A 23,631-nucleotide genomic window follows, 5' to 3' on the forward strand; every position below is an offset into this window, starting at 1 on the left:
CCCGGTGGGATGTCGTGTGACACCACGGGATGCTGTGACACCGGTGGGCACGCTGAGACCCCCCCCCCCCCGCGTGGGGCACTGTGGAGACACTTTGGGACTTCGTGGGACGTCGGGGACAGTGCGTGACATCCCCACACCGAAACGACCGATTTCGACATTTTTGTCCCTTCCGCCGCGCCGTCCGTCACGCCGCTCGCCGCACCGCTTAGTCCCGCCTCACTCAGGCGCTGATTGGCCAGTGCCCGCAACTCTGCGCTGCCATTGGTCCGCCGCTCCCGGGGGCGCGCCGGTTTACCGGGCGGGAGCGCGGGGGGCGCGGTTGCCATAGCGACGGCGGGAGGGGCGGCGGCGGCCCCGGGCCGACCGTGGCGGCGCGGCGGGACGAGCCCGGGAGCGCGGCCCCGGCGGGGCTCTGCCCGCGGCTGCTCGGTAACGGCGGGCGCGGGGCGGAACGGCCGCCGCCCCGGAGCGCGGGGCGCTGTGCGGCGCTTGGCCGGAGCGCGGGGGTTGCGGGTACCGCGCTGGGAACACGGCGGGGAGAGCGGGGGCCCCGCGGCTCGGGCCGGGCCCCGCCCGGGGCTGCGGCGGCCGATAGCTCCGGTGCGTCCGGTGTGGGGCCGCGGAGATAACGGTGGCGGGCGCGGAGCTGGCCCGGTGCCGCCCGCGGCGGGGAGCGCGCTCGGGGGGACCCGCGGGGCTCCGCTTCCCCGGGAAGGCTGCCCGGAGCTCCGGGACTCCTTCCCCCGGTGCTCACGGCCGTGACGGGGCCCCGGGGGAAGGGGCTTCACCGGCCGCTGGCGCTGGGCATTCCAGCCGCCTTTTCCGCCCCGCGGACTCACCGGGAGCTCCGCCGATTCCACGAACCGGCACCGCGGCGGTTCCGCCCGCCCGGTTCAGTTCCCGTTGTGCTTCCCAGGGAGACGCCGCTTCCCACCATGAATTTTGAAGGGCTCGACCCATCGCTGGGCGAATACGCGGCCCCGCTGCACCCGGCGCTGGACGCGGCGCTGGAGCTGCCCGGCAGCCTTCTCCCCGGCGTGGAGCTGGACCCCGACGCCGTGGCCATGGACGCCATGGCCGTGCCCGACCCCGTGCACCTCATGGAGGGCATGTACAGTGAGCTGCACACCGCCGTGTCCGACGTGGGGGTGCCCGTCGCTGCCTCCCACTTCGACCTCCACGAGGAGATGCTGTGGGTTGGGAACCACGGGGTAAGTGGGGGGGACACATGGGGGTCGCTGACCAAACCGGGGGTACCGGTGTCCTGGAGCGCGAACCTCGTGGTGTTTCCCACCCGGTTGGAGCTTTTGGTTCTTTGCTTGTGTCTGAGCGGTCTCTGTGGTTTTGGGGGGCATGGGGGAGAGGGAAACCCCCCTGTGCCCGGGGAAAGCGTCCCCTAAAGCAAAACTGGGGTGAGTTGTGATGAGCCAATGGTAAGACAAGGGTTAATGGGTGCAAACTGGAACACAGAAGGTTCTGCTTAAATATGAGGAGAAACTTGTTCGTGGTGAAGGTGGCAGAGCCTGGCCCAGGCTGCCCAGGGGGGTTGTGGAGTCTCCTTCTCTGCAGACATTCAAACCCGCCTGGTTCCTGTGGAACCTCAGCTGGGTGTTCCTGCTCCATGGGGGGATTGCACTGGATGAGCTTTCCAGGTCCCTTCCCACCCCGATATTGTGTGAGCCCGTCCCCGACTGCTTTTAGGGCCACGCCACCTCATTCTTCGGCCCCACGCTGGAGCGATATTCCTCCTTCCAAGTGAACAGCAGCGACGACATCCGCCAGATCCAGAGCCTGGAGAATGGCGTCCTGTTCCTGACCAAAACCAGCCTGAAGTGCATGTCCCGAGGAGGGCTCATCATTTTTGACTACCTGTGAGTGCTGGGGGGTCACGGGGGGGATCTGGGGCGTGTCCTGCAGCCCCTTCCCGTGTGGGAGCGCGAGGGTTTTCCTCTCCCCGTCCCGCAGCATGGATGAGGCCGAGGACATGCACAGTCTGCTGCTGACGGACAGCAGCACGCTGCTGGTCGCTGGGCTGCAGAACCATGTCGTGGAGATCGACCTCAACACCGTCCAGGAGACGCAGAAGGTACGGCCGCGCCGGGGGCCGCGGGGAGTGCTCGGTGTGGGGCTCAGCCCCGCTCACCGCACCGCTGCTCCTCCGCAGTACACCGTGGAGGTTCCCGGCATCACCGTCATGCGGCAGTCCAACCGCTTCTTCTTCTGCGGACACACCTCGGGGAAGGTAACACCCGCTCTGCTGGTGCTCAGCGTCCCTTGGGGACACCCTGGGGGCTCCCAGTGGCACCCACCGCCCCGTCCGACCCTTCCAGGTCTCCCTGCGCGACCTGCGCACGTTTGTGGTGGAGCACGAGTTCGACGCCTACTCGGGCAGCTTGTCCGACTTTGACGTCCACGGGAACCTGCTGGTGACCTGCGGCTTCTCCAGCCGGATGAACGGGCTGGCTTGCGACCGCTTCCTGAAGGTGTACGACCTGCGCATGATGCGAGCAACCACCCCGCTGCAGGTCCACATCGATCCCTTCTTCCTGCGCTTCATCCCCACCTACACCTCCCGCCTGGCCATCATCTCCCAGACAGGTGGGTGAAGCCGCGTTCCCCCCCGGCACCCCCAGGGTCAGGGTCCTGAGGCCACTCGTGATGAGAAACACCTTGAGGTGCTGGAGTGAGTTCAGGGAAGGGAAATAGAGCTGGGCAAGGGGCTGGAGAAAGACATTTAGGTTGGATTGGACTAGATGATCTTTCGAGGTCCCTTCCAATTCCAAACATACTGTGAAATTAAGAAAAAATTATTAATTAAAGGGCTGTTGAGCATTGAACAGGCTGCCCAGGGTGGTGGTGGAGTCACCATCCCTGGAGGGTTGGACAGGTGGAGATGAGGTTCTCAGGGACATGGGGCAGTGCCAGGAGTGGGTATGGTTGGACTCAATGATCTTGAGGTTCAGATTGGATACTGGGGACGATTTCTTTGTGAAAGGGCTGTTGGGCATTGGACAGGCTGCCCATGGTCATGGTGGAGTCACCATCCCTGGAGGGTTGAACAGACATGGAGATGAGGTTCTCAGGGAGACGGGTTAGCGCCAGGGGTGGGTTAATGTGTGGACTCGATGATCTTGAGGTTCAGATTGGATATTTGGGACAATTTCTTTGTGAAAGGGCCGTTGGGCATTGAACAGGCTGCCCATGGTGGTGGTGGAGTTACCTTCCCTGGAGGGGTTGAGCAGATGGAGATGAGGTTCTCAGGGACACGGGTCAGCACCAGGGGTGTGTTAATGCGTGTACTCAATCTTGAGGGGCTTTTCCACCCAAGACAATTCTGTCATTAAATCCCAATGGGACAGAGTTGGCCACCAAAGAGCCGTGTGCCGGGCCACCCGGTGCCACCTCTCTCCGTCCTTCCCACCCACGCAGGTCAGTGCCAGTTCTGCGAACCCACCGGGCTGGCCAACCCCGCCGACATCTTCCACGTCAACACCGTGGGGCCCTTGATCATGGCGTTCGACGTGTCGGCCAGCAAGCAGGCGCTGGCCTTCGGGGACTCCGAGGGCTGCGTCCACCTCTGGGCCGATTCCCCCGACGTCACCTTCAACGCTTACTCGCGCGAGACCGACTTCGCGCTGCCCTGCATGGTGGACACGCTGCCGCACCTGGACTGGAACCAGGACCTGGTGCCGCTGTCCCTCATCCCCGTGCCGCTCACCAGCGACGCGCTGCTCTCCGACTGGCCCGCGGCCAACTCGGCCCCGGCACCCCGGTAATTTCCCGGTGTCTCCCGGTGAAAACCAGCGCTGGTGATGGTGGGGATCCGCTCCTGTTACCCACCCCCCCATCTCATGCATGAAATGCAAGATAAGTTGCCCGTGGTGGATTTAATGACTGAGGTGATTGGGTGGGTCTGGGGATGCTGGGGACACCCTGGTGGGATCCCGGCTCATTCTGCCTGTGTGTAAACCCTCTTGTTTTCAATCTGTGCCAAATGCGCCGCACTCGGCGCTGCCGCCGCGTTCTGGTGCACCCTGGGCACTTTATTGTGGTGGAAAACAGTGAGGTTTGGGGGGACCTTCGTGGGACCCCCAGCCCCTGAGTCATGGTGTTTTTTGCAGGCGAGCCCCTCCGGTAGACCCCGAGATCCTGCGCACCATGAAGAAGGTGGGGTTCATCGGCTACGCCCCGAACCCCAGGACCAAGCTCCGCAACCAGGTATACCCACTTTGGGAGGGCCGGAGCCACCTCGGAGCTTCCCATGGGGCTCGGGGTGGGCGAGAGGTGACGTTCTCAGTGTCCCAAGCGGATAATTCGGAGGTGACGGCTTTTCCCCAGCAGCCTCAGCAGGTCCTGGGTGGAGCTGGAATCTCCCCCTTGGGCTGGAGCCCCAGTTCTACCCATAACTGGCTCTGCGGTGGGAAAGGTCCGAGCTCTCCGGGTGGGAGGGTGAGGGCACGTCCCTCGCCCTTGGGAAAACACGGCCGCATTTCGCCCGCAGCGCCGCCGTAGTTTCCCAGAGCGATGAGTCCCTGGCGAGAGCGACGGTGCTGGCGCAGGGCCCCGCTCCTTCGGCTCCTTCAGGGAGGGAGGAAAGCCCAGGAGCTGCTGGATTCGGTCCGTGGGGCCTCGCTTTGTCACGGGGCTCAGCCGCTCTGCCCTCCTCGCCCCATTGTAGATTCCCTATCGCTTAAAAGAGACGGACAACGAGTTCGACAGCTTCAGCCAAGTCCCCGAGTCCCCCATCGGGCGGGAGGAGGAGCCGCATCTCTACATGGTGGCCAAGAAGTACAGGAAGGTGGTGGCTTCTCAGGGGGGTGATGTGGGGCGAGAGACCCCCAGTGCCTGCCGTGGCTCCGTGGGGAGCGCCATGGCTCCAGGATGGTGCCCATTTAACACTCGTGTCCCCGCTCAGGTCACCATCAAATACTCCAAGCTGGGACTGGAAGATTTTGACTTCAAACATTACAACAAGACGCTGTTCGCAGGGCTGGAGCCCCACATCCCCAACGCCTACTGCAACTGCATGATCCAGGTGGGACCCCCAGCCCTCCCCGGCCCCCTGTGACCCCCCAAACCTCCCCTGACCCCCCGTCTTTACCAGGTGCTGTATTTCCTGGAGCCGGTTCGCTGCTTGGTGCAAAACCACCTCTGCCAGAAGGAGTTCTGCCTGGGCTGCGAGCTGGGGCTGCTGTTCCACATGCTGGACCTGTCCCGAGGAGACCCCTGCCAGGTCCGTGGGGTGACAGATTGGGGCGCCGGGGGGGTCAGGAGCCGGGTGGCGCCGTATCCTCCGGTGACGGCATCAACCAGCGCGGAAACTCCCGTCGCTCGACCTCGGTGACACACCATTCTTGCCCCATCCCCAGGGAAGCAATTTTTTGCGGGCTTTCCGCACCATCCCGGAGGCTTCGGCGCTGGGGCTGATCCTGGCTGACTCGGACGAGGCCACGGGGAAGGTGAACCTGGGCCGGCTCATCCAGAGCTGGAACCGGTTCATCCTCACCCAGCTGCACCAGGAGACCCAGGAGCAGGAGGGGCCGCAGGCGTATCGGGGGGCCGGTGGCAGGTAAACCCCCAAAACAGGGAGCAGCCAAACCCAGGACGGGGGCCTGGCTCCCCGGGGTCCCCTCTGTCCCTTGGGAAGGACCTTTCTTGCCCTCAAGCGCCGCACAGGACACGGGGAGCTAGCCCATAGCCACGTTGAGACCCTGGGCTGTTTCCCTTCAACTTCACCCCCTTCTCAGGGCTGTGGAGCCACCACTGGCTCCAAGTTCCCTCAGCGCTGCTGGAATTGGGGAGCTGGCCCCTAAACCTCAACATGTGCAGGTCCTGGTGGATCCCGCTCACCCCGCTGCTCTTTTCCACCTCCAGCAGCTTCGGGACCTCGGGGGACTCGGTCATCGGGCAGCTCTTCAGCTGTGAGATGGAGAACTGCAGCATGTGCCGCTGCGGCAAAGAGACAGTCCGGGTGTCCTCCACGCTGCTCTTCACCCTCTCCTACCCCGAGAGCACCGGTATGGGCACGGTGGTCACCGCGTTTCGCCGGCCAGGTGGGGTTTGGTGTCCATAGGGATGAACCAGGTGACAGACACCGGCAGCGCTTCCCAACCAGCCAAGCAAAGCAAATTTGGGGCTTGACCTTCTCGCTGGTGGTTGTGAGGAAAACCCCAGAGGTCTGGCTGAGCTAAACCGGTAAAGATTCGCGTGTTTGGGAGGTGACGTTATTCTCCTTTCTCTCTTCAGAAAAGCCAGCCAAAGATTACGAGTTTGCCCAGATTTTAAAGCGAAGCATCTGCTTGGAGCAGAACACGCAAGCCTGGTGCGAGAACTGCGAGAAGTACCAGCCCACGGTGAGCGGGGCGCCGGGCCCTTCCCGCGGCACCGGCGGCAGCGCCGCCTTCTCCGTTAGGCACCGGGGAAGCTCCTGAGCTGGGATTTGGGTATTTCCTGGTTTACACGACCCGATTCCAGCTGAATCCCCCGGGATGGGGGGCAGTGGGAAACCCCCTCCAAGCTGAGCCGGGTGAAGGTGCAAAACCCATTTGGAGTTCTTGGTGTCACCGTCCCCATCTCCCGCTCCCTCCGCAGGTCCAGACCCGCAACATCCGCTGCCTGCCCGATGTCCTGGTCATTAACTGCGAGGTGAACAGCTCCAAGGAGGCCGATTTTTGGAAGACGCAGGCTGAGGTGGGGGTGGCACAAATGGCTCCTTTTGGGGGGGTTCGCGGAGGCGTTTTTGCTGGGATCCCGCTGTCTCCAACCTGTCGCCTTCCACCCGAGCATCCCCTGCTCCGTTCGCAGCGTTTGGTTCTGTTTAGAGTTGGAAAAGACAAAACAAAGACTAAATACGCTGTCCCCCACCCTTTCCTTCCCCAGCACAACACTGGGTGTCCCTTGCTGTCGTTGTCCCCATCACCGACATTATAGCCCCGTCCTTTCCACCCCCCCTTGCGTCCCCCACACTGACGCGTCCCTGTGTTTCGTTACCAGTTCGCCTTTCAAAGAGCTCTGATGCAAAGAGGTTTTGACATCACCAAAGGCAAAGAAATCACTTTGGGAGACTGGTAGGTGACAGTCCCCAGGGTGCTGCCACCTCCTGGCTTGTTCTCTGCCCTTGCTCAGGGCTGTTTGTCACCTGGTAATGAATTTGGCCTTGGTGACACCTCCAACTCGTCTTCCCGCGGTTCTCCATGCAGGAAGGAGCTGGGGAACCCCGACACGGGGCACTTGTATCCCTCGGTGGAGGAGCTGAAGAACGTCTGGATCCCCTATGCCATCAAGATGAAGCTGAGCAAGAGCAAGGAGCTGGATGTGTGCAACTGGAGCGAGAGCGAGGAGGTAAAGGCACCGCGGTCCCAGTGGGGACGTGGTCAGGTCCCGTGGGGCTGTGGGAACCAAACCGAGAGTGTGTGGGTGAGAGATGAGGATGTGGGTGTGGAAACCTGATGGGGACGGTGTGTCCGGGGTTGGGGTCTGGGGGCCACCATCGCGGCTCAGCCGGTTCCCCGGGGCCGGTTCCTCCCGCAGCTGAGCCCGAGCGACGACCCCGACTCGGTTTACGTCTACGACCTGATGGCCACCGTGGTCCACATCCTGGATTCGCGCACCGGGGGCAGCCTGGTGGGCCACATCAAGGTGGGGGAGACCTACCACCAGCGCAAGGAGGTGAGGAGCCCCCCAGGGGCCACGGGGCGGTTTAACGGGCCTGTTTCTGGTCTCTCGGTCGGGCGTTGGGTGTTCGGGTGAACACATCGGGCGGCCGAGGAGGAAGGAAGGGCTGGAGAAGCATTTCCCACCCTTGCTCGGGCTGGTTCCTCCTGGTCACGGGCACGTTGCCAGCAGGTCCCTGTGCTTCCAGGTAAGGGCTGGGACGTCACCTCCCCTCCCGGGGAATGGGGCAGGGCTGGGCAGCCCTGGCTGGCGGAGCAGCCCCGGCCAGGAGTTCCCGGAGTGTGTCAAGGCCGCATCCCGGCTCTTATCTCTTGCATCTCCACGGAGTTTTGGGTGGGAGCCGGGCAGGGAGCGCGCGGGTCCAGCCCGACGCCGTCACCACGGCCCCGCGGGGGTTTCCCCGCCGTGTCCCACGAAGGGCGGGAGTTCCCGCGTGGCACCGTCATACCCCCCCTTTCCCTGGTAACAGGGAGCGGAGTCATTGCATCCACCCCGAGGGGGGGCCCTAAAGCCTGCGCTGTCCCCCCCCAGGGCGTCACGCACCAGCAGTGGTACCTTTTCAACGACTTCCTCATCGAGCCCGTGGACAAGGTGAGCGCTCGGGTGACACCGCGGGGACGCCGTGGGTGGGGTGTCCCCGTCCCCGACCGTCCCCGACCGTCCCCTGTCCCCCGCAGTGCGAGGCCGTGCAGTTCGACATGAGCTGGAAGGTGCCCGCCATCCTCTACTACGCCCGGAGGAACCTCAACACCAAATACAACCTCGTCAGTGAGTGCCGGGGTGGAAGCGGCGGCGCGGCCGGTGGCGCTGCTCGCGGCTCACGGCGCTTCCCCCTTTCCCCGCAGTCAAGAACCCCATCGAGGCCAACGTGCTGCTGGCCGAGGCGTCGCTGGCGCGCAAGCAGCGCAAGTGCCACGCCACCTTCATCCCGCTCATGCTGAGCGAGATGCCACAGGCGGGAGACCTGGTGGGGCTGGACGCCGAGTTCGTCACGCTCAATGAGGTCAGGGGGACACGGGGACGCGGGGACAGCCCGGACCCCGCGGAACCGTCGGTCACCGCGCTCTCGTGTCCCCCGGCGCAGGAGGAGGCCGAGCTGCGCAGCGATGGGACCAAATCCACCATCAAGCCCAGCCAGATGTCGGTGGCCAGGATCACGTGCGTGCGCGGGCAGGGTCCCAATGAGGGCGTCCCCTTCATCGACGACTACATCTCCACCCAGGAGCAGGTATGGGAAGCCCGCCCACCCCCCGGGGGGGACATGGGGACAGCACAGACCCCCCGCCACCATCCCCGGTCCTGCAGGTGGTGGATTACCTGACCCAGTACTCGGGGATCAAGCCGGGAGATCTGGACGCCAAGATCTCCTCCAAGCACCTCACCACCCTCAAATCCACCTACCTGAAGCTGCGCTTCCTCATCGACGTGGGGGTCAAGTTCGTGGGCCACGGGCTGCAGAAGGACTTTCGCGTCATCAACCTGATGGTGACAATGCCGGGGGTCTCGGCGGGGGCTGGGAGGCCGGTAGCCCCCCCAGCCCGGGCGGCAGGACCCTCTCTCTGCTCCCCAGGTGCCCAAGGACCAGGTGATCGACACAGTCTACCTGTTCCACATCCCGAGGAAGAGGATGATCTCCCTGCGCTTCCTCGCCTGGTATTTCCTGGGTCAGTGGTCAGTGGGGCGCAGGGGGGTGTTGGGGTGGGGGGCGGCTGCTTCCTGACCTGGGAGTGGCGGGGGGGGGGTCCCCACAGACCTGAAGATCCAGGGGGAGACCCACGACAGCATCGAGGACGCGCGCACGGCGCTGCAGCTCTACCGCAAGTACCTGGAGCTGAGCCCGCCGGGCGCCGAGCCCGAGGAGTTCCGCAAGGTGCTCAAGGGGCTCTACGAGAAGGGACGCAAGATGGACTGGAGGGTCCCCGAGCCCGACAGCCAGAGCAGCCCCAAGCGTAAGGCCCGGACCCCCCCGGTGTCCCCTCGGTGTCCTCCCCTGTCCCCCCCTCACCCGCTTTGTCTCGGCAGATGGGGCCGTGTTCCCGCCGGTGCTGGCGCTGTGACCCCCGCGGGAGGCGGAAACGCCTGGAACTGGAACCAGCAGCGGGGACGGGGCTGCCCCGCCCCCGCCCGACCTCTCCCGGGGCCCGGTGCTCCGGGACTCCCTCCCCGCCGGTACCGGGAGTCACCGTCCCGCCCCATCCCCCGCCACCCCCACCCGCCCGCCGGCCCGGGCGCGCTCATAAAGCACTTGGACACCGCCCGCCGCCTCCTGCGTGGATACGGGGCTGCGGGGGAGGGACCGGCACCGGGGCTACGGGACCGGCACCGGGGCCACGGCACCGGGGCCACGGCGGGAAGGATTCGGGCTCCGAGTGGGGCTGGTAGTGGGGACGCGGCACGAAGGAGCCCGGGTCCGGGGCCACTGACGGGACCGGGGACACTGGGACCGGACCGGGGTCACTAACGGGACCGGGGACGCGGTGGCGTGGGCGGTCCGGGGGCGGGGCCAGGGCGCTCGTGGGGGCGGAGCCAAGTCAAGCCCCGCCCCCGCGGGGCCGAGCGCCACGCGGACCGAGCCCTGGCAGGGCCGGGGCCCTCGGCGCGGGCTGGCCCCGCTGCTGCCTGCGCACGGGATGGCCCCGTCGCGGAGCTAGGAGCCGCCCCGACCGGTGTCACCGGTTCCGTCGCTCCGCTCGGCTCGGTCACAGCCTTCCACGAGTTGTTTTCCGCCTCGGCGGGTCGGGCGGAGGGGCGCGCCGGGACAGGCGGCGCCGAGGGCAGCGCCCGGGCGGGCGGCCGTGCCGGGGGGCGGCGGAGCGGGCCGGAGCGCGGCGCGGTGCGGGGGCTCGGGCGGGAGCGGGAGCGCCGGGGGGCGAGCGCCGCCCTGGGCGGGAGGGGGATCCAAAGGGGGCTCCGGGGTCCATTCTGTAGGGGAGGGGGCTCTATAGGGGCCGCCAGACTCAGCCTCGTAGAGCAGGGGGATCCCTGCGGTGTCCGGGGGGCTCGGAGGGGCTCGGGGGGGGGAACACCGGGGACAAAGCCCCGTGCACCCGGGCGGGTCTGTACGGGACGGGGGTCCCGGGTGCGGGACACGGGCTGTGTGGACACGGAGCCGCCCGTGCCCGCAGGTCGTGCAGCAGCGGAGCCGTGAGGATGAGGGGCCCGATCCCGCCGGTGCTCAGCTTGGTCGTGGCCCTGGGAGCGTTGCTGCCCGCGGCCGCTGCCCGCCGGAGCCAGGACCTGCACTGCGGAGGTGGGACGGGGTGGGACGGGACAGGGGGGACAAAATGGGACGGGATGGTGGGGATGGGACACGACGGTACAGCGGAGACAGAATGGGACAGAATGAGATGGGATGGGACAGGACGGTGCGGACGAGATGGGATGGGACAGTGGAGACAGAATGGGACAGAACAGTTGGGACAAGATGGGATGGGACAGGATGGTGGGGACGTGATGGGACAGGACAGGACATGATGGTGGGGATGAGCTGGGATGGGACAGGATGGTGGGGACAGGACAGGACAGTTGGGACAAGCTGGGATGGGACAGGATGGTGGGGACAGGACAGGACGGTGGGGATGGGACAGGATGGTGGGAACGAGATGGGATGGGACAGGATGGTGGGGATGGGACAGGATGGTGGGGATGAGCTGAGATGGGACAGGACGATGGGGACAGGACAGGACCGTGGGGATGGGACAGGATGGTGGGGACAAGATGGGATGGGACAGGACGGTGGGACAGTGGGGATGGGACAGGATGGTGGGGACAGGACAGGACGGTGGGGATGGGACAGGATGGTGGGGACGAGATGGGATGGGACAGGATGGTGGGGATGAGCTGAAATGGGACAGGACGGTGGGGACAGGACAGGATGGTAGGGACGAGATAGGACAGGACAGTGGGAACGAGATAGGACAGGACGGTGGGGATGGGACAGGATGGTGGGGATGGGACAGGATGGTGGGGATGAGATGGGACAGGACGGTGGGGACAAGCTGGGGTGGCCACTGCGACCCACTTGTCCTGCGGCCGTTGCTGCCCGCGCTGCTCGGGGACAGACAGACAGACGCTGCCGAAGGGTCGGCGGAGCTGACGCTGTGTCCCCGCAGCGTGCCGGGCGCTGGTGGACGAGCTGGAGTGGGAGATCGCCCAGGTCGACCCCAGGAAAACCATCCAGATGGGCTCGTTCCGCATCAACCCTGACGGCAGCCAGTCGGTCGTGGAGGTGAGAGCCTCCGTCCCTCGGCACAGCTCCGGGTGCACATGGGGGTGTCAGAGCCTTTCCCAGCCCCAGCCTGGTGTCCCTGTCCCGCTGTCACGGCCCCGCTGATGTCCCACAGGTGCCCTACGCCCGCTCGGAGGCTCATCTGACGGAGCTGCTGGAGCGGGTGTGCGAGAAGATGAAGGAGTACGGGGAGAAAGTGGATCCGGCCACGCACCGCAAGAGCTACGTGCGGGTGATCTCGCACGACGGGACCAAGATGGACCTTTCTGGGGTCAAAATCGATGGCGATGTGGCCTCCAGCCTGAAGTTTGCGGTGCGCACGGGGCTGGGGCTCGGCGGAGGTTTTGGGTGGTGGGACCCCCGGTCCTTCCCGGGGCTCACGGAGCAGGGGCTGCTGCTGGGCTGGGGGAACCCCGGGGCTCCCCCGGTGCTGTCGGTGTCCCCGTGTGGGTCTCGCTGACCGCGGGCGGTTCCCATTGCAGTGTGAGAGCATCGCCGAGGAGTACGAGGACGAGCTGATCGAGTTCCTGTCGCACGAGGCCGACAACGTCAAGGACCGGCTGTGCAGCAAGCGGACGGGTGAGCGGCGCTGGGACGTGCCGGGGGGGCTCTCGTGCCGCCCCAGGAGCCGCGGCTGCTCCCTTGGGTCATAGAGTCCTCCCCAAGCCCCAATATCCCCGTGGAGCAGCCCCTCTGCTGGCCCCGCGCCGGGACCCCGTGGTGGTTTTGGGTGCCGTGCCCAGGCCTGGGGCTGTGCCAGGGCAGCTGCTGTGCCGGCTGCTCCACGCCCGGCTCCTGGCGCAGCCACGGCCAAGCGCCCGCCCCGCCGCCCCCCCCCGCCGGGCTATTTCCAGCTCGCAAACACCCGGGTCAGGGCACGGCGCGACCTTTGTGCTTCCCGTTAACGAATGTGGCCCCGGTTTGTTACGTGCGCCGCGGGGACGGGCCAGGGCGGGTCTCTCTGGGCCCGGCACCGGCTGCGGGGGACGCGCCTTCCCGAGGGGTCTCACGGTGCTGCTGCCTGCGCTCTGCCCGCTCCGGCCAGACAGCTGCGGTTGTCATTGGCCCCGGGACGGTGCAGGTGTCCCCGGTGCAGGTGTCCCCGGTGCAGGTGTCCCTGGTGCAGGTGTCCCTGGTGCCAGTGTCCCTGGTGCAGGTGTCCCCGGCGCAGGTGTCCCCGGCGCCGGTGTCCCTGGTGCCGGTGTCCTTGGTGCCGGTGTCCCTGGTGCCAGTGTCCCTGGCGCAGGTGTCCCCGGCGCCGGTGTCCCTGGTGCAGGTGTCCCCGGCGCAGGTGTCCCTGGTGCCGGTGTCCCTGGTGCCGGTGTCCCTGGTGCAGGTGTCCCCGGTGCAAGTGTCCCCGGCGCCGGTGTCCCTGGTGCCGGTGTCCCTGGTGCAGGTGTCCCCGGCGACGGTGTCCCTGGTGCCGGTGTCCCTGGTGCCGGTGTCCCCGGCGCAGGTGTCCCCGGCGCGGGTGTCCCTGGTGCCGTTGTCCCTGGTGCAGGTGTCCCCGGCGCAGGTGTCCCTGGTGCAGGTGTCCCTGGTGCCGGTGTCCCGGGTGCAGGTGTCCCTGGTGCCGGTGTCCCTGGTGCCGGTGTCCCTGGTGCAGGTGTCCCTGGCGCGGGTCTTGGCTGTGCCCAGCCCTCTGTGTGGCAGAGAGGGGACATGGACACGTCACCGGGGAGGGGTCCCATGGGCTCTGCCACGTCCTGATCGCACCGTCCTTTGTCACCACAGACCTGTGCGACCACGCGCTCCACATCCCGCACGACGAGCTGTGACACGGAATGGCCGCGGCTGCCACCGGAGGATGGTGACGACCCGGCGGCCTCACGGGACCAGGGCACTGCCAGGCTCTGTCCGGATGTCCCCTACCTCTTGCTCTGCCTTGTCCTGCCGTCCCTGCCGGGACGGGCAGATGTGCCGGGGAGGACGGTGGGTCCGGAGCTGGTGCCGCCGCCTCCCCTACCCGGTGCTCTGAGCCTATTTATTCACCGTCCATCCGCGGTGTTGGGGACACCGGGACACCCGCCGTGCTCCCCAGGACATTCCAGCGGCCGCGCTGCCACCCAGGGACCTTCCTGTGCCGCTGCCAAGGGACACGCGGGGCACGCAGGGACAGGGTGTTCAGGTGCGCGGGGCTGTTTTTGGGACCCCCTCCCTGGTTCAGGCAATAAAGAGGCTGCGCGGCGGCTGAGCCGCGGGGCCACCCCGGGCAGCGCTGGCTCCTGTGGGGATGGGGACAAGGGACGCGGGCGGGGGGGACGTGGTGGTGGCAGCCCCGTGTGTCCCCACGTGTCCCCGTGGTGCCTCTGCTGACTCATCTCCCCATCAGCCCGCGGCCCCGTGTCACCTGGCGCTGCCACCACGGGGACATCAGGGGGGTCCCGCCCTGCCTGTCCCTGGTGCCACCGCCTGTCCCTGGTGCCACCGCCTGTCCCTGCACCGGGGTCACCGGGTCAATGCTCTGGGGTCACTCGCGGTCAGGCCCCGCCCCCTGCCCCAGGCCGCTGACGTCACCACGTAGCCATGCCAACGTCACATGGCGACCCCGAGCCCGTGGTGGCTGAGCCGGGGATGACGTCACAGCCCCGGGTGACCTCAGAGCACATGGCCACGCGCTTGGTGACGTCACAGGGCTGCCCCGCGCCACAGCCGAGTGGCACCAAAGCACCGATGCGCCCTGGCGGATGACGCAGCGCCATGACGTCACGCACGGCGGGGAGTGACGTCACGAGAAGGGGCGGGGCGTCGCCTCACCCCACCCTAGACCACGATCAGGCGAACGCGGCGGCCACCTATAGCCCGACCCCCCCGCTGACTCATTTGCCTAGCCCCGCCCCGCGGCAGGCAGCGCAGCCAATGGCGAGCGGCCCGTCCCCGAGGGGGCGGGCAGGAGGGCGGGTTTATGCTAATAACCAGCGCGGCGCCGCGCCCCGCCCCGCCCGCCGCGCTGAGGACCCCCGGCCGCCGCCGCCGCCGCCGCTCGCTCCGGCCCCGCGCCCGTTCCCGCCCGTTCCCGGTCCCGCTCCCGCCCGGCCCCGCCGCCGCCATGACGCTCCTCGCCGCCAGCAGCCGGGCGGCCGCGCGCCTCCGCGGGCCCAAGGTGAGGGCGCCCGCCCCGGCCCTGCCGCGCCTTAAAGGGGCGACGCCGCGAGGGGGGGCAACTTCTTAAAGGGGCGACGCGGGGCGGGGGGGGAGAACGCGGGGGGGCGCTGCCTTAAAGGGCCCGCGAACCGGCGGGAAAAGGGCGCGGGGCCGCGCGCCGCAGCGGCAGCACGTGCTGGGCACCGGCACCGGCAGCGCCCGGAACGAACGGCGGAGCAGGGGGGGCTGCACCCCCGCCCTGGGCCTGGGGGAGCCTGGGGGGGGGCTCACCCTGGGGACACCATGGGGGGCTCCGGGCTCGTTGCTGCAGCCACCCCCCGGCGGTCCCCGCGCTGTTGCCGCCCGCACCGGGGGCTGCGCTGCAACGCTGAGCCCGGGGGGGCCCCACGGCCGCCCCGGGGGTTCCCACCGTGCGGCGCCGGGACTGGGGGGGCGGGGGTCCCTCCCCGGTGTTGCAAAGGGCATCGCGGTCACGGCGAGTCCCGTCCCCCCCAGCCTGCCCGGGGGGGTTGAGGCGCCTCGGTGTGTGTGTGGGGGGGTCGAGCACCGGGGCGGCCCTGGGCCCCCCCGCCCGTTTGCCTTGGCCGCGGCCCCGGTGTTTCGTAACAGCCGCTGCAGCGTCTTTATTGACCGGGCGTTATTTTGGGAGCCGGGGACCAGCCCGGTGTGTTGTGCTGCCCCACTTGGCCCCGCTGCTTGGGGCGGGGGGGTCACACCCCGATCCCGACCCTTCCGCTTCCCCCCGCCCCGGCTCCTGCACCCGCTCCCCGGGGGCTCCCGCACCCCGACCCGTTGTTCCCCGGCCCCATCATCCAGCGCTCGGTGTCACCGGCAACACGTGTGACCTTGAGCCTCCGTGACAGCCCGACCGGGGTGCGGGGGGGGGGGCCCCGCGACGGCCGCCTTGACCTTGGGCCGCCGCCTCCATTGTCCCCACCGGCATTTCCCCTTCCCGGTGCCGCCTGTTGCGGGGGACACGCTGCGGTCACCGGAGCTCCGGGGGTGCCGGGGTCCCTCTGGTGTGCTGGGGGGGCTCAGGACCAGGTGTTCACCACCGTGCTGTGTCCCCCCCGCACCCCCCGTGCAGCCAGTGGAAAAAACAAGTCATGTTCCGCCTGTGCCGCAGCTCCGCACCGGGGGGGCACCCCCAGCACCGGTTTCCCCCCCACTCCCGGTGTCTATGAGTGGGTTGAGTGCCGGTGAGCCCGGTGTCCCCATGCCTGGCGTTCCCGTCACCGGGGTGTTCCCGGTGGCCGGAGTCCCCACGCGGGGGCGAGGAACAAAGATCGGCTTCCCCGGCGCAGGAAAACCGCAGCGCTGCGGCCTGGCAGGCTCTGGCGCGGCTGTGCCGGCGGCCGCTTCGGCGCTCGGTGGAGTGGGAAGGGAACTGAAGCGTCACCGCTCGCTCGGGTCCGGGTCGTGCGTGACGCGAATGAGATTCGGCACCGGCTCGCCCGGCTGGTCCGGCGCGCGTGGGCGAGCGAGCGAGCGAAACCGCGGCGGCTGCCGGGTGCGGCGTCCTGGTGAGACGGGATCTCACCCGAGTCGCGGGGCGGCTGGTGCTGCGGGAGCTGTGAACGTTGCGGGGCGCTGGGGATGTTTTGGGGGGCTTCGTGGTGCTGGGGATGCTCTGGGGGATCAGGGATGTTCTGGGGGTCCAAGGATGCTCTGGGGAGCTCTAGGGGGTCCAGGGATGTTCTGGGGGTCCAAGGATGCTCTGGGGAGCTCTAGGGGGTCCAGGGATGCTCTGGGCAGCTCTAGGGGGGTCAGGGATGCTCTGGGGGTCCAGGGATGCTCTGTGGGGCTTGGGATGCTCTGGGGAGCTCTAGGGGGCCAGGGATGCTCTGAGGAGCTCTAGGGAGGCCAGGGATGCTCTGGGGAACCAGGGATGCTCTGGGGAGCTCTAGGGGGGCCAGGGATGCTCTGAGGAGCTCTAGGGGGGCCAGGGGTGCTCTGGGGAGCCCTAGGGGGTCCAGGGGTGCTCTGGGGGGCCAGGGATGCTCTGGGGAGCTCTAGGGGCTCCAGGGATGCTCTGAGGAGCTCTAGGGGGGTCAGGGATGCTCTGGGGGTCCAGGGATGCTCTGGGCAGCTCTAGGGAGGCCAGGGATGCTCTGGGGGACCAGGGATGCTCTGGGGAGCTCTAGGGGGGTCAGGGATGCTCTGAGGAGCTCTAGGGGGGCCAGGGATGCTCTGGGGGACCAGGGATGCTCTGGGGAGCTCTAGGGGGGCCAGAGATGCTCTGGGTAGCTCTAGGGGGACCAGGGATGCTCTGTGTGGCTTGGGATACTCTGGGGAACTTTAAGGGGTTCAGGGATGCTCTGGGGTGCTCTAGGGGGACCAGAGATGCTCTGTGGGGCTGGGGATGCTCCAGGGCTGGGGATGCTCCAGGGCTGGGGGCCACTTGTATACCTACACCCCCCAAACTGGGTCAATGGGCCACGTGGCCGCGCTCCCCCCATTTAACCCCCGTGTCTCTCTCTCCCGCAGAACGCCCCGTGCGTCCTCTTTGCCGCCCGCCACGCCAGCGCCGCCACGGTAAGAGCCCCCGCTACCGCCACCCTGCGCGGCGCTGGGCGGGGGGTGTGCTCGGCCCCCCACCCCCCAACCACCGGGTCTCACAGCCCCCTCCCCTACCCCCAGAACCTGAAGGACGTCCTGGCCACCCTGATCCCCAAGGAACAGGCGAAAATCAAGAACTTCAGGCAGCAGCACGGCAACACGACCATCGGGCAGATCACGGTGGACATGGTGAGCAGGGGGCCGCCGCGTCCCTGCCGCACCGGGGCTCACCGGGCCGCGCCGCCACCGGTAACCGCGTCCTCCCGCAGGTGTACGGCGGGATGAGGGGCATGAAGGGGCTGGTGTACGAGACCTCGGTGCTGGATCCCGATGAGGTAGGGCCCCATCCCACCCCACCGCGACACCCACCGGGTGGCACCGCCACGGGTGACGCTCGCACCGGGTTCCCCAGGGCATCCGCTTCCGCGGGTACAGCATCCCCGAGTGCCAGAAGCTGCTGCCCAAAGCCGCGGGGGGAGAGGAGCCGCTGCCCGAGGGGCTCTTCTGGCTGCTGGTGACGGGTGAAATCCCCACCCAGGAGCAGGTAATGAGTGGGGGGTGACACTTTGGGGGGGCTCCCGGTTCTGAGCGCCGCGGCTCAGCCCCTTGTGTCCCCACACAGGTGACCTGGCTGTCCCGGGAATGGGCCCGGCGCGCGGCGCTGCCCTCGCACGTGGTGACCATGCTGGACAACTTCCCCACCAACCTGCACCCCATGTCGCAGCTCAGCGCCGCCATCACCGCACTCAACAGCGAGAGCAAGTTCGCTCGCGCCTACGCCGAGGGGATCCACCGCGTCAAGTACTGGGAGGTATAGGGGGGGTTACGGGATGGGGTTTGGGTGCTGGAGGGGTTGGGGGATGCGGTCCCCATCTCACCCCACCCGCCGCAGTTTGTGTACGAAGACGCCATGGACCTGATCGCCAAACTGCCCTGCGTGGCCGCCAAGATCTACCGCAACCTGTACCGCGAGGGCAGCAGCATCGGCGCCATCGACCCCAACCTGGACTGGTCGCACAACTTCACCAACATGCTGGGCTACACCGACCCCCAGTTCATCGAGCTGATGCGGCTCTACCTCACCATCCACAGGTTGGGGCGGACAGGGACGTCCCTGCGCTGCTCCCACCAAGTGTGGGGAGCGGGGTGGGGAATGTGACGGTTCCCAAATGCTTTAGGGGTGGTTTGGGGGGCCTGCAGTGGGGACAGGGGTGTCATGACCCCCCTTGTGTCCCCGCAGTGATCACGAAGGGGGGAACGTCAGCGCCCACACCAGCCACCTGGTCGGCAGCGCCCTGTCCGACCCGTATCTCGCCTTTGCCGCCGCTATGAACGGGCTGGCCGGGCCCCTGCACGGCCTCGCCAACCAGGTGGGCGCCTCATCCGTCCCTCTGTCCGTCCCTCTGTCCATCCGTCCGTCCCTCAGTCCCGCCCTCACCCCCCCTTTGCTCCGCAGGAGGTGCTGCTCTGGTTGACCAACCTGCAGAAGGAGTTGGGTGGGGAGGTGTCGGACGAGAAGCTGCGGGATTTCATCTGGAACACACTCAACTCAGGCCGGGTGAGTCCCGTCCACCCCGGGGGGGGGTTCCCCGTGGCCGCACCGCCGCTCTGACCCCCCCCATTTGTCCCCTCCTTGTTTGTGCAGGTGGTGCCGGGCTATGGGCACGCGGTGCTGCGCAAGACGGACCCGCGGTACAGCTGCCAGCGCGAGTTCGCCCTCAAGCACCTGCCTCAGGACCCCATGTTCAAGTTGGTGGCCCAGCTCTACAAAATCGTCCCCAACGTGCTGCTGGAGCAGGGAAAGGCCAAGAACCCATGGCCCAACGTGGACGCGCACAGCGGGGTCCTGCTGCAGGTGAGCTGGGGTGTGGGGTCTCCATTATGAGGGAGCTGGGGCTCTGGAGCTGGAGGAGAGGAGACTGAGGGGGGACTCGTTCCTGGGGATCAATATGGAAAGGGGCAGTGTCAGGAGGATGGAGCCAGGCTCTTCTGGGTGACACCCAGTGACAGGACAAGGGGCAATGGGTGCAAACTGGAACACAGGAGGTTCCGCTTGAATATGAGCAGAAACTTGTTCCTGGTGAGGGTGGCAGAGCCTGGCCCAGGCTGCCCAGGGGGGTTGTGGAGTCTCCTTCTCTGCAGACATTCAAACCCGCCTGGTTCCTGTGGAACCTCAGCTGGGTGTTCCTGCTCCATGGGGGATTGCACTGGATGAGCTTTGAGGTCCCTTCCACCCCCTGGCACTCTGGGATTGTGTCCTTGGGGGAACGGGGGGGTTGCGGAGCCCCCCCTGACCCCCCCGTTCCCCGCAGTACTACGGGCTGAAGGAGATGAACTACTACACGGTGCTGTTCGGGGTGTCGCGGGCGCTGGGCGTCCTGGCGCAGCTCATCTGGAGCCGGGCGCTGGGCTTCCCCCTGGAGCGCCCCAAGTCCATGAGCACCCCCGGCCTCATGCAGCTGGTGGGCTACAAATCCGGGTAAAGAAGGGACGGGGCGGGGGGGCCGCGCTTCCCCCCCCACCCCACGCTGGGAACGCTGCGGCCCCCACCCCCGGACCCGCTCCGGTGCTGAACCCCGTTTGGGGCTCCTCTGCCCTCCCTGGCTAAGGGGGGGCTCCCCGCCCCTCCCCAGCAGCACCACGCACACTGGGAGCCCCCCCAGGCTCCCCCATTGCTGGGCTGGGGGGGCCCCTCCACCGCCCCCCTCTCCCCACCCCATGAGGGTTCAGCGCAGCCCCAGGTCCGGGCCCCCCAGCAGGGACTCGATACACTCCTCCCCGCCCCCCCCCCCCGTGTTTGTGTGACCCCCCCGCCCAATGCCCCCCCCAAACCGGAGCTGGGCCCCCCCCGGCCCCGGCCCCTCGCAGGGATTGGGCACTTCTGTACAAACAACGAGAAAATGCAAAATAAATGTTTTTATTAACAAAGGCAGAGCCCCCCCCCCGCCTCCGCCTTCCCTCCCCACCCTGGGGGGAAGGACCCTGGCTCTAGGATTGTGGGGGGGTCAGGGGATGGTGCCCCCCCGCCCCAGGCCGCCACTCTAGTGTCTCTGTGGTGGCGCTTGGCCCCTGGGGACCTCGGTGGTGGCACAGGGACCTGCCTGGGTTGGGGGGGTCTCAGTACACAGCCCCCCCCCGGTCGCTGAATGAGCCCATGGAAAATGCTCCTTATTGGCCTGGGGGGGGCTGGTGGCTCAGGGGGAGCCTCTGCCCCCCCATGGGTGTTCAGAGCCCCCATGTCCCCCCACCCGTGAGCTGGGCCTGAGGAACGATGGGGGTGGCGGGAAGAGGCGGGGGGGGGACAGCAGGGCCGTCCTGGTCCCTGGGGGGGCTGGGGGTGATGGGGGGCGGGGGGGGTCAGCGCCAGCCACCCCGTGACCCCCCCTGTGCGTGTGACTTGTGCAAAGTGTGCGACGTCGAGCGGGCGCTGCCAGGGCGGGGGGGGTCCCTTAGTTTGGGGGGGGGGGGGGGGCGCAGCTCTGCTCCCATCAGGTACTGGAAGAGTTGGGGGCCCCCCAGCAACCTCCCCCTTGCTGAGGGGTTAAAAATGAACAAAAAGGGGGCAATAAAACAACTCCCAAGAACTAAAACAAGAATTAAAACCAAAATCAGCTACAGAACCAGGGAGTCCAGCGCAGCTCCTGGTGGCCCCCCCTGCGCCAGGGGGCGATGGGGCAGCAGCGCACTCAATAAATATCCTCTTTTTGGGGGGGCACGGAGCCTGGGGACAGTCCGGGGTGGGGGGGCCGAGCCGCCCTCACGTCTGGTGAACCTCGTGGGTCATGAGCTCGCGTGGGATCCGCGTCTCGGGCCCGAAGCTTTTGGCCGCCCGGCGCTCGAAAGCGGCCACCATCTGCTTGACCACCTCGTCGAAGAACACGGTGGCCAACTGAGAGTGCAGCAGCGAGCGGAACTCGAAGGAGATCTGCGCGGGGAGGGAAAACGGGCGGCGTGACCCCCCCCGGCTTAGTGACAGAATCGTCCCTCTTGTCCCCCCCCCCGCGGGGTTTGTCTCACCGAGAAATCCACGGTGCTGGTGCGGGGGTAACCGGGGATGCCGGGGCTGAAGCGCCAGTTGGTCTCCAGGTGGTTGAACAAGCGCCCGTCGGTGCAGACAGCCTGGGGGGCGATGTGGGGGTTACGGGGGGTCCAAGCAAGCACGGGGGGTGTGTCCCCCGGTGCTCACCTTGACGAGGTGCGGGCGGACGAGGGTGACGATGGAGGTGTAGCGCTCCAGCACCGGGGGGAACCCGACCTCGAGCTGCGCTTTGACGTGGCCACTGCGCTTGGCCACCACCTCCGACTTCTTGCACCAAGGCACGAAGTTCTTGTAGTCCTCCACGTTGGCCACCACGTCGTACATCTCCTGCATGGAGTACCTGGGGAGGAGGGAAACGGGGGGGGATGCAGCGGGTGCTGGGGGTGTCGCCCCCCACCCTGGGATCTCCAGCACTCACCCGATGATGCGTCGCTCCGAATATTCCTTGCGCTTGTTGGTGAGGTTGAGGAAGGAGCGGCTAGGTTGGGGTCCCCCCCCGGCGCTGCCCCCCAGCCGCAGCCCACACAGCCCCGTGTGCCTGGGTGGGGGGACACACGGGGCTCAGCGGCACCCCCGGTACCGGCACCCCCGGGGACGTCCCAGCGGCGCCGCTTTGTGCAACAGGGAAACCTGACCTTGGGGACACCTAATCCGGAGCGGGGCCAACCGCCCGGGACCCCCCGCGCACCCCCGGACGGTGCCATTGCGGGGGGGGGGCACACGGCTTGTGGTGACAGTGACCCCGATGTCCCCGGGGGCTGCGGGTCGGGACTGGCCCCGCCGCCCCCCTTCCCCCCGCGGGTATATTTAGCGCGTCCCGGTGCCGGGGACGCGGCGTTGGCAGCGGGGCCGGGCGGAGGGCAGCGCCGGCGGGACCGGGGGCGAACCGGGACCGGCTCTGACAGCGGGGAGGAGCTGCCGGTACCGGGACACGGCCGCTCCCGGGGTTTGCCCCACGTCGGGCCCCGCGCTCCTCCCGCGGCCGCCCCCGGTGCCACCGCCGCCCCTCCGCGGTCCCCTCGGTCCCCGGTCCCGCCCCGCGGGGGGTTCCCGAGGCTCGTCCGGCGCCCCCGCTCCCGATCGTACCCCCCCGGCCTCGCCGGTACCCCCGGGCCCTGTCTGCCCTCCGGCCCCGCTCCGCCCCGGTCCCTCCGCCCCGGCCGGTCCCCGCCCCGGTGTCGCCGGTCGGGACGCACCGGCCAGGCGGGCGCTCACCTGCCGGGCGGGGCCGCCGCGGCGCGCAGCCGCTGCCGCGCCCCGAGCTGCAGGGCGCCCCGGAGCCGCCGGGCCGCCATCACCGGGGCCGGGACGCGGCTCCGCTGCCCTCGCACCGGCGCCGCCGCCGCCGTGACCTCTCACCCCGTCCGCGACGTCACCGCGTCGCCATAGAGCCCGCGCGCGTCACCGGCCCGGGGGGGCGGGGCCAGGCGACGCCTCCCGCGCGGGGCACGACGGGAGTTGTAGTCCGGGCCGCGCGGGGGGTGATGGGAAGTGTAGTCCCGCTCGCCATTGCCCCCCAGCGGGGTCCCCGTGTCCTCCCCGCCCCGGGACAACCGGGCGGGAACCCGGGGCAGAGCGGCCCCGCTGGGCTGCACCGGCCCGCGGCCCAAGCAGTGCCCGGTGTGCGGCTGCCTGCTGGAGGGCTCTGTCCGGTCACCCCCGTTAGGCAACCCCCGGTGCGGGATCGCCGGCCCACGGCAGCGCCAAACACACGATGGAAACAGCCCCGGTAGCGCCCGCCTGCTCTGAAGGCGCTCGGCCGGGCCGCAGCGGTGCTGCCGTGGGTGTCCCCCTCGGTGTGACCCCGGTGGGGGTTGCGGGGACGGGAGCACCGGGAGCCGTGCCCGTCCCGTCCCCTCCCCAGGGCGGCCACGACCCCGCAGCTCCGATCCCCGCACGGCGGCGGCTCCGCGCGTTCCTCGACCCGCGGTTATGTCCGGGCAGGGGCCGCGCAAGCGGCGCTCCAAGTGCCCCCGTTGGGGCCGGGGGCGCCGCGGGGACCAGGGGCCGCTGGGGAGGGGGG

At 68.1% G+C, this 23,631-nt stretch overlaps 4 protein-coding genes across 7 annotated transcripts; 3 read left to right on the forward strand and 1 right to left on the reverse strand.

The window, feature by feature from the left end:
- Window positions 1-299: 299 nt before the first annotated feature.
- Window positions 300-9,934, forward strand: PAN2 (poly(A) specific ribonuclease subunit PAN2). 4 transcript variants are annotated; one of them, XM_065858753.2, is made up of 26 exons: window positions 300-432; window positions 920-1,214; window positions 1,705-1,874; window positions 1,969-2,089; window positions 2,168-2,245; window positions 2,334-2,601; window positions 3,433-3,775; window positions 4,125-4,221; window positions 4,682-4,801; window positions 4,919-5,038; window positions 5,108-5,236; window positions 5,373-5,572; window positions 5,878-6,020; window positions 6,250-6,356; window positions 6,595-6,693; window positions 6,997-7,070; window positions 7,203-7,344; window positions 7,534-7,671; window positions 8,209-8,268; window positions 8,355-8,445; window positions 8,523-8,680; window positions 8,762-8,905; window positions 8,983-9,162; window positions 9,248-9,341; window positions 9,429-9,626; window positions 9,700-9,934. In XM_065858753.2, the coding sequence occupies exons 2-26, from the start codon at window positions 939-941 to the stop codon at window positions 9,732-9,734; spliced, it is 3,585 nt and encodes a 1,194-aa protein (XP_065714825.2). In that variant the 5' UTR covers window positions 300-432; window positions 920-938; the 3' UTR covers window positions 9,735-9,934. The 4 variants fall into 4 exon arrangements, with proteins under 4 accessions (XP_065714825.2, XP_065714827.2, XP_065714826.2 ...); XM_065858755.2 differs by having other exon boundaries at window positions 5,881-6,020; XM_065858754.2 differs by lacking the exon at window positions 300-432 and adding an exon at window positions 588-603.
- Window positions 9,935-10,423: 489 nt separating this feature from the next.
- CNPY2 (canopy FGF signaling regulator 2) lies at window positions 10,424-14,120 on the forward strand. Its single transcript, XM_065858794.2, has 6 exons — window positions 10,424-10,510; window positions 10,803-10,927; window positions 11,790-11,905; window positions 12,021-12,218; window positions 12,388-12,484; window positions 13,640-14,120. The coding sequence occupies exons 2-6, from the start codon at window positions 10,828-10,830 to the stop codon at window positions 13,681-13,683; spliced, it is 555 nt and encodes a 184-aa protein (XP_065714866.1). The 5' UTR covers window positions 10,424-10,510; window positions 10,803-10,827; the 3' UTR covers window positions 13,684-14,120.
- A 675-nt stretch (window positions 14,121-14,795) lies between these two features.
- CS (citrate synthase) lies at window positions 14,796-20,497 on the forward strand. Its single transcript, XM_065858781.2, has 11 exons — window positions 14,796-15,008; window positions 17,498-17,545; window positions 17,651-17,758; window positions 17,839-17,904; window positions 17,982-18,113; window positions 18,192-18,380; window positions 18,462-18,661; window positions 18,810-18,939; window positions 19,026-19,127; window positions 19,215-19,424; window positions 19,882-20,497. The coding sequence occupies exons 1-11, from the start codon at window positions 14,811-14,813 to the stop codon at window positions 20,050-20,052; spliced, it is 1,554 nt and encodes a 517-aa protein (XP_065714853.2). The 5' UTR covers window positions 14,796-14,810; the 3' UTR covers window positions 20,053-20,497.
- COQ10A (coenzyme Q10A) lies at window positions 20,471-22,972 on the reverse strand. Its single transcript, XM_065858791.2, has 5 exons — window positions 22,824-22,972; window positions 22,027-22,146; window positions 21,756-21,948; window positions 21,587-21,688; window positions 20,471-21,494 (listed from the first exon to the last, which is right to left on the reverse strand). Exons 1-5 carry the CDS (start codon window positions 22,901-22,903, stop codon window positions 21,327-21,329), a joined length of 663 nt encoding a protein of 220 aa, XP_065714863.1. The 5' UTR covers window positions 22,904-22,972; the 3' UTR covers window positions 20,471-21,326.
- Between the last annotated feature and the right edge of the window lie 659 nt (window positions 22,973-23,631).

The sequence above is a fragment of the Patagioenas fasciata genome, chromosome 28, assembly GCF_037038585.1.
Source record: "Patagioenas fasciata isolate bPatFas1 chromosome 28, bPatFas1.hap1, whole genome shotgun sequence".
In the NCBI taxonomy this organism is placed as follows: Eukaryota; Metazoa; Chordata; class Aves; order Columbiformes; family Columbidae; genus Patagioenas; species Patagioenas fasciata.